The sequence below is a fragment of the Buteo buteo genome, chromosome 27, assembly GCF_964188355.1.
Source record: "Buteo buteo chromosome 27, bButBut1.hap1.1, whole genome shotgun sequence".
NCBI classification, from domain to species: Eukaryota; Metazoa; Chordata; class Aves; order Accipitriformes; family Accipitridae; genus Buteo; species Buteo buteo.
The window spans coordinates 13,967,304-13,975,798 of NC_134197.1; the positions used below are offsets into that span (position 1 = coordinate 13,967,304).

Below are 8,495 nucleotides of genomic sequence, written 5' to 3' on the forward strand. Positions count from 1 at the left end.
AGATGCCCCTTGTTAGCCTTTTCTTGTCTGGGCTAAACAAACCCATTTCCCTTAGCTTCTTGTATGCCATGGGCTCCAGCCCCCTAACTGTCTCATTGCTGCACTTGCTGCTGTTTGTTGTTGCCATCTCTTTTTCCCTGGAGGGCCTGAAGCTGGACACAGTACTCCAGATGCAGGTTCATGATTTCCTGAGCATTCATTTTATTCCATTATCCAGGTTGTTGATGAAGATTTTAAACAGGATTGGCCTTTATCAGTCCCTGAAGAATACTGCTTATAACCAGCTGCAAGTTAGACTATGAAATTAGACTTGAAGGCTTTATTTTAATGTGGTATCTTACCAGTTGTGTTTTGTTTTGGTTTTGTTTTTGTTTTTCCCTTTTCATAGTTTAAATTTGCAATTGTAATGATGGGCCGACACCAATATCTCAATGAAGATGAGTATGAAGTGAACTTGAAAGATTTTGAGCCCCAACCTGGTGAGTTGTTAGACAACCTGACTATTCTTTTGACCTGCTGAAGTTGCTCTTCTAGTAGTTATAATGTCATTATCCTTAACTGAGGATGCTGAAAGAGTTTGTTCTTCGAACATGAAATACATTGTATGTAGTAACTAAACAAATATTTATATACACTTGTGTGCACACGTAACAGTGTTAAGTGTATATGTTAGTCTGAGAATATGTATTTTATAGGCATATAAATAACTTGATAATCTGTTTCCTTGTGAGTTAAAAGTTTGCATTTGAGTGACCAAATGGGTCAAATATAAGTTTAATATACTTTACAGAAGAGAGTTACAATGTCAGTTGCACCTTATCTATATCGTCCATCTGCTCCATTGTACGCTTGATTCTCACATTGTTATTGGAGTATGTGCTTGTGTTATTCCTAAAAAATACTAAGGTACATTCTCATAAGATTCTTATTTTAAGTGTGCTGCAACAAGGTATTTGAATTCTCATGTTCATTGAAGATAATTCTTGTTTGTTCTTGGCATCTTCAATGAATCTAAAGAATCTAACAAGAATATTACATATTTGAATAGGATGCTGTTTAGATTTTCTTTTCCTAAGAGATAATTCATCAAGCTACCAATGCAGCTCTGTTCTGAATTTGTCTGTAGATGGTCTACAATCTTGTTTACTTGACTAATATATAAAGCTCTGTTCTCTGAGGAATTTACACATAGGAGAAACCAGGTTAATCCTTCAGGAGTTCCACCACAGTCACCTTTTGAGAGTTCCAGTTGGGAGTGGCACCTTTGAATCTGCAGTCAGGGCTGTGTTGAAAGCCTTGAATTCATCGGGATTTTTTTCTCCTAGCTTAGCTGAGTGTTCCTTTTTGTGAGCTGCTCTGTCTGGTAGAAATGAGATTGAGGACAACCTGCTCTCTGCAGTTCTATTTTTCTGACAATTATGACCTCTGGTATTTGTTGGCAGGTTGTGCTAGGGCCAAACTTTCTCTGTTTTTTTCAAGCTGTGTTCTGGATTTATGTAACAGTTGTAAAGAAATCCTGTAACTGTCCATTTATTTCAAAACCCACAGTACTATTTTTCAGTACTTGGCAAGAACCTAGCAAAAATTCCTCTCATTGGTATGTTACACAGCCAGGTTTATGGCTCATGGCTGTGAATATGAGGGGACTTGCCAAAACTTTGAATGCCTGCATCTGCACAAGTCATCCATGAGCAGAGAAGTGTGTCACTGGAGGGACCTCTTTTTCTGCACTAGTTGTGAGGGGTCTCTGGGTGATGAACTCAGTGGTGGACATCTCTCCATGGACAGATAAACTCTCTCTTGTGTGCTCAGAACAGGCAGAGTCCTGATTTTATTCTGCGAGTCATCTTTCTGGGGGTGGGAAGGGGAAGGCAGTAGTCTGAAACAAACTGTCGGACTTTGAGCAAAGCAGAGCCAGTATTGCCAAAACAACGTGAAAGACTAGCCAGGTAACTAGGTCAAAAGTACAGAACAGGGCAGAAATTGGAAAAGGGAGAACTTGAACTATTTGTAGGAGTTGTAGGGAATGTGAGATTAAAGGGTTTTAATTTGAGTTTACAGGAAATTACCACTTTGATATAATACACTTTGATAGAATTCATTTCCCTGCCACCCCCGAAATTCTACTATGGGCTGATAATATGACACTCTAAATGCCTTCTTAGATAAGTAGTATTTCAAGGTGTGGGGCTCATGCTTTTCTACAAGGACCAAATTTTAACACATGCTGGACTGATTGAACCAATGGTTTGGCATTCTTTAATTTGAGTGATGTAGCTGATGTCAATAGTGTTCCCTCTGCTTTTACAAAAGATGCACTCTAGCAATGATTGTGCTGGTGCTAACGGTGTAGAACTTAATTTCTTTCTTTAAAAGACATTCAAGTGATCTCAGCAAGATTGGCATTTCTCTCTTATATTTGACATTGATCATTATGTCAAACAAAAAGACAAATAATTTTGATTGAAGAAAATATATCCAAAAATGCAGATGCAGGCAACCAAAAAGGTCAAGTGTTTTATGCTTTAGTGGTTGAAGTTGATGGCTTTGAATGTAGGAGTGTGCTTTTCTTGCTTGGGGGTTATTTAGTTTCTGCCTCTATCATTCACTTCAAAGAACATTTGATGCTCTGCATTGAGGACATCTTAAAAGAGAATTTCTCCCATTTGCAAGATGTATGTGGATTGTGGTTTTTCATGAAAACTACTGGTAGATAAAACCATATTGGGTTGAACAAGTGAAAAAGTCTGTATGTTTTCCTTACAATCTAAATATGACTAAATTTTTTTTCTCAGAAAATAAGAGGAGGTCAGTTACATGATTTCTGAATTAACTGATTATTTGCATTTTACATGAATTTAACAAATATTCCCACTTAAACCAGGTGATAAGAATAACTTAATACAGCAGAGATAACTTACAATATATCAAATACTATAGGTTATCATACTTATATGATGATGCCTTCCTGTTTCAAACAGGCTCAGCAGCTTGGTGAAAGCTGGTACTTTGATGTGCCTGTGGCCAGAAATTGTAACAGTAGTTTTCTTGCTTTAGCACATACTTCACTGCTGTAAACTCCTGTAAGTGACTGAAGAGGAAGAAAACCAGCTACCTGATCCAGAAACAGCTGTAAAATGTGTTATTGGAAGGAAAGCAGTGGTCAGGAAAGCTGCCCTGTTGGCTGTCGACTGTAGGACTGTTCTGCAGTCCTCTTCTGTACCCTGTGATTCCTAGCAAACTGTGAACAGGGCACACAGGAGTAGTTTTCTAAAGGAAACTTTCCAATTTAGTCTTAAAACTTCATTATTTTTTTTCTCTTTTCTTTTCTAGGCAACATGTCTCATCCAAGGCCATGGCTAGGGCTTGACCATTTCAATAAAGCCCCAAAGAGAAGTCGCTACACTTACCTTGAAAAAGCTATTAAAATCCATAACTGACTTACTTAACCAGATTGTCAAGGCAAGGGACAAAAATAAGTGTGTGTGTGCACCTTTTTAACAACTGTAGAACTTTGGTACACGTGCACTATATCTGAAGTCTTCAGCAAGAGGATTTGCTGCTGATGTTAATTTTATTTTGTTGAGGCTGTTCAGTTTGGCTTCTCTGTATCTATTGACTGCCCTTTTTGAGCAAAATGAAGGTGTTTTTATAAAGCTTGGATGCCAATGAGAGTTATTTTATGGTAAACGTAATGCAAGGCAATTGTCAGCATAATGAGGGAAGAGTTTAGTAGAACAGTTGACATTGGCAAAATATTTGTCTGTAGTACGTTCATAGATGGCATAAGCTGGCTGGCTGCCCTTCCTGGTATGGTGTTAACCATCACTGCAGCTAGTAAGTCTTATGTTTAGACTCACATCAGATTTATTTCCTTCAGTTATACTTTAAATGACATTTTTGTGCATTTGTAAATGCAAAAAACTCACATCATCAATAAATAGCAATCTCTACTTCATTGTGTACATTGTTGGCACTTATTCGGGATTTTTGTCTCCTCCAGCTGCATAGAATCTTTTTTAATAAACTAGTTTTCGTTTAATTTAGTCACTACTTTGCATCCCGTTTTGCCAAGTGGATGCCCCAAGTCCTAAAAAGAGATATTTGGGTCTTTTTATTAAATTTTCAACCATTGATAAATACCATTGTGATTTATTATGCCATCTTCTGGCAAATAGAATGACATTCAAAAGTTGGCAAAAGCAAGTGAAAAGTTTATAAATATCATTAATTTAGTTAACATGGGAAGAGATGGGGAAAACACGAAGAAATAGCCTTTTAGCACAGAGGGCATGCTCACTAGTGTTTAGTAAGCTGTTGACTTTGTATAAAAAAGGAGGAAAAAAAAAAGAAAAAAGAAAAAAAAAGAAAAAATGAAATTGTATATTTAATGAATGAACATGTACAATTTAACACTTGGAGGTTAATTTTGTTGGGTGAGTCTGCAAGTGAATTTCACTGATGTTGATATTCATTGTGTGTAGTTTTATTTCAGTCCCCAGACTGCTTCCTTTTATTTTGGAGCTAATGCCAGCTGCGTGTCTAGTTTTGAGTGCAGTAAAGATAGAATCAGCAATTCACACTTAATTTTACATTTTTTTCCAGTATTTTATTTTGTTTCTGTAGCCGCAGTGTACAACAACTCTTCCTGTATATTGCCTTTTTTTGCTGGAAAATGTTGTATGTTGAATAAAATTTTCTATAAAATTTTTTTCGGTGAGTGATGACATGGACATTGAAGAAGATTTCTCCTCTCCTTGGAAATAGAGTTTTGGGAAGTGTTTTCATTTGTGAGGTTTTGCTAAAGGTGTGGGGTTTTTTCTTAAGTGTTGACAATTGTATAACCCTCATATTGGTTGTTTTGGGGAAAATTTGTGGGGTTTTGTGTTTAATTGTTTTGAGTTTTGGAGGGGTTTTTTTTGTTTTGGGTTTTTTTTTACCTCCTAACTAGTCACATTTGACCTTAACAAATAAAAGATTTTCCAGGAAGGAGCCATGTACAAATAAGACAAATGGAAAAATTATTTTACTAGTTTGTTTGTAAAGCTTGTAGTAGAGTCTTTGTGGTAGACTTGACTCTGCCTGCCTGTACAAAATTTTGTGGTCCAGATTCTCAAGTCTAATATTATAAATGGTGTAAAGTGAAATCTGGAGTCTCTAAAGGTAAGCTCTCTTAATAAGAGTAATAGATTCCCACCGTAATGTGTTCCCTGTATTCATAACCAAAACAGAAAGTGCTTAGAAGCTTCCCTTTCTCAGACCTATCAATAAACATGTAGTAGGGGTTGTGTACATGTGATGGCCTTTATACTTTCTTCTGAGATGGATTCTGGTGATTACTGAAAACACCAGCAAGTATTTTTAAATAAAATATTAAGATCTATTTCATTCTTTTAGCTTTAAAGTGAATTAATTGCTCAAGTTTTAGGTATGTTTGGATTTCTTTTTCATTTATAACTTGCAGTGCTTTTAACAGTCTCTTATTTCGTCAAGGCAAACTAGTTTACTTTTTTTTGTTATCCGAGTGCATAGGTTACAGGTAGAGGGAAGTGCTTAAATGGCATGCCTTAAGTGGATAAAGTTTTCCTTTGACTTGTATTTGCATTGAACTGGTGAGAATTACACCACCATCCAAGTGGTGTTTTTACTAGTACTTGGGATCGTCTCTCCAGGCTTTCAGTAACTGTCAGGATTTGTATTCAAAATATTTCTGTAAAATCAGAGACTCTGGTCAGCAGTAGTAAGCACTAAGTAATATTTTGTGAATTTAATGTTATGGTAGACTGGTACAAAATTGACCTTGTATCTGAATGTCACTAAGTTTTCAGATTAATTTATGGGATGTTGGCAGCTTTTAGGGAATATCTTAAGAAATCAAAATACTTCAACATTTCAGAAGAAAATATTGCTAACAAAGTAAATTTTGGGTGCCTTTTGATTTTTAGATGACTAGTTTTTACGTGCTTCAGTATTTGTGCTGTTCCCACACTGGTTTTGAAAAGACGATATATTAAGGTATTCTGTATGCAGTTTTCAATAACTGAAGTTTTTTTAATTAAATTTTGTTTTGGAGCACAAGTAACTTGTTACTCAAATGTGGAAACACACACCTATGAAGAGAAGAGGAAGACAGGAGGTTTTCTCAGGTGCAGTATGTTAGTTTACTTCATTCTGAAAAATTTACAAGAGCAGCCTTCAAAATTACCATGCTTTCCATTTCTTATTCATATTTTGGAATTACCAGGATAATAGACAGTGAATGCATTAAATTAAGTTAATTGATAATATAAGCGTTAAGCAATAAGGATGTCATTTCATGGTACACAGCATCAGAGCAACGTGATGTTAATGGCCCATTTGAATTCTCCCTACGAAAACAGCAAGCATTGTTCCTGTAGATTTACATAGTGCCTTTTATCCTAAAGGAGTCCAAAGCATTCTGTGAAATCTAAGCAAATCACACCAGTGACATAGTTGCCGACTAGAGAGTGACAGCCAACAAAACCACCCTTTATACCAGAAGGCTTGCTTAGCGACACCAGGACAAATCTGTGCTGCCACAAGACGCATCGGAGGGATCGGGCCGATGTCGTACCGCAGGACGCGCGGAGCGTGCAGTGCCTCCTGCGTACTGGATCTACCTCAGCTGCTGCCCCTCCGGAGCTGGCACGCCAGCATCCCGCCCTGGCATCTCACTGGAGCTTGGACCAGCCTGTCCTGCGGGCTCTGGGCTTGGCTGCAGGCATCAGTGCCCAGAGCTGAGCTACGCTGTGGTTTTGCTATTTAATAAACTTTGTGAGAAATCGTTTTCTGTAGGAACTGTATATATTGTAAATAAAATAGACTAGGATAAACACTGGATTGGAGTCTTGTCTGTTCATTTTAGAAAAGATTGGGAGTAGAAGTTAATAGGCTGCTCAGACGTTAGGGTGGTTTTGCTTAGATCAAAGAGATAAATTTTGGAAAATTCAGCCAAACTGTGTGTCAAGAATGACATTCATAGTGTAGGGAGAGCTGGCCAGAAGGTAAATGGTGACTTCGGTGGCAATTCCCAGGCTTTGAACTCTTGTTTTTTCTCAGGGGAACTAAACAAGCATTTGGATATTGAGGTGAAGAGTGTCGGTGTTCGGTGTGAGAGCGATGTGGTGTCATTTATCGTTGGTTTTTAAACCAGCCTGGTCTTTAGGGCCAGGAAAAGGGGAAAATATGTTCACGTGTGATATACCCGAATCTGCCTTCAAATCTGTGCTCAACTTAATTTCTGTCCCAGGTGATGTTGAAGTTAGCAGTGTACCAAACATGGCAGAAGTTAAATTTGGCAACCACCAGGCTGTAGCTGGAAGCCCCTTTTTTCTATGAAATACTGGTTTAAACTATTGTGCCTTCAAACACTGGTGTAAAAATGTTCTGACTACCTCTGTTAAATGTCTCCTGCATACGGTAAATCATATATATAATTTCTTGGCTATGTATATATTCATGTGTTTCTGGTTTTTGCACCTTTCCTCCTAAATGTTACCGGCTTGATGTGTTACTTGCCACTACTTAACAGCAAAGTTTGCTGTTTCACAGCCAGATTTTAAAATGAAGAAAAATCTTAACACTTTAAAAAAAACGTGTGAAAGGGTACAAAACCTGTTGGGGTGACATCTGCATGGCTGCTTGTGGATTTAATCGTTGTGGTATTATTTCCCATTAGGTCAGAGTCGGTTGGGGAGTTACTGGCCTTAGTCCCAAGTGAAAGCTGGGGCAGTCGCTCTTGGAACTGCAGTCGTTGCACCGCTCCCTGGGCTGAGAAGGCTGGGAGGTGTTGGCTCCGGGCTTCATGCAGGGCCGTGGAGTCATGGTAAAAGCTCCTTTATAGAAATACCTCACCTGAGAAATTGCACTGCCAAGCCTGTACTCCTCTTAGAGGTTGTGAGATTCTAAATGTATAGAATTTAAAAATAATTCAAACACAGATGACGGGCAGTTTGTCTCCAAGCGGCTTGCTTTGGCTACCTCCTGTGCCAAAGCCCTGAGGAAAAAGCCCGCGGAAGGGTTTGCTGCCTGGGATCCTTCTGGCACAAAGTCTCGTTTCGGGCTCGGTGATGCTGATCAGCATCAATTTGGCCCTTACAGCTGAAGACATGTGGAATGCTAAATCCCACTGCGCTTGCTCTAAAAACGGTTTCTGCTTGGCTACTGGCAACAGTTTTCTCCAACAGTATCACTTGGTTTTGCTGTTCTCATCTTCCTCAGTCGGGCAGCGTGTCTTTTTCAGTTTGTGGTGTCCACCAGGCTGGAAGGTCAGCCTCCGCTCCGGCACGAATGCGAGCTGGCTCTGTGCATTGCTTTGATTTGCCTGGAAAACGGTTGCTTAACGGCTTTTACTTTTTCCCACGTGTCTTGCAGTCCAAAGACCGCAGTTCTTGTACTTCTTGAAGCAAAAGACCACGCACGCGTCCTAGCGTGCGTTAGTGGCGAAACGTGCTTTGTCATCGCAGTTAAAACGT

General features: G+C 38.7%; 1 protein-coding gene across 2 annotated transcripts in view; it reads left to right on the top strand.

Moving 5' to 3' along the window:
• Positions 1-4,712, top strand: part of USP7 (ubiquitin specific peptidase 7) — a 75,595-nt gene extending 70,883 nt beyond the window's left edge. For both annotated transcript variants that reach the window (XM_075058729.1, XM_075058730.1), the window contains 2 exons: positions 389-479; positions 3,334-4,712. In XM_075058729.1, the coding sequence (XP_074914830.1) occupies positions 389-479; positions 3,334-3,440 (198 nt within the window). In that variant the 3' untranslated portion in view covers positions 3,441-4,712. The remainder of the gene's footprint in view (positions 1-388; positions 480-3,333) is intronic.
• Positions 4,713-8,495: the final 3,783 nt, after the last annotated feature.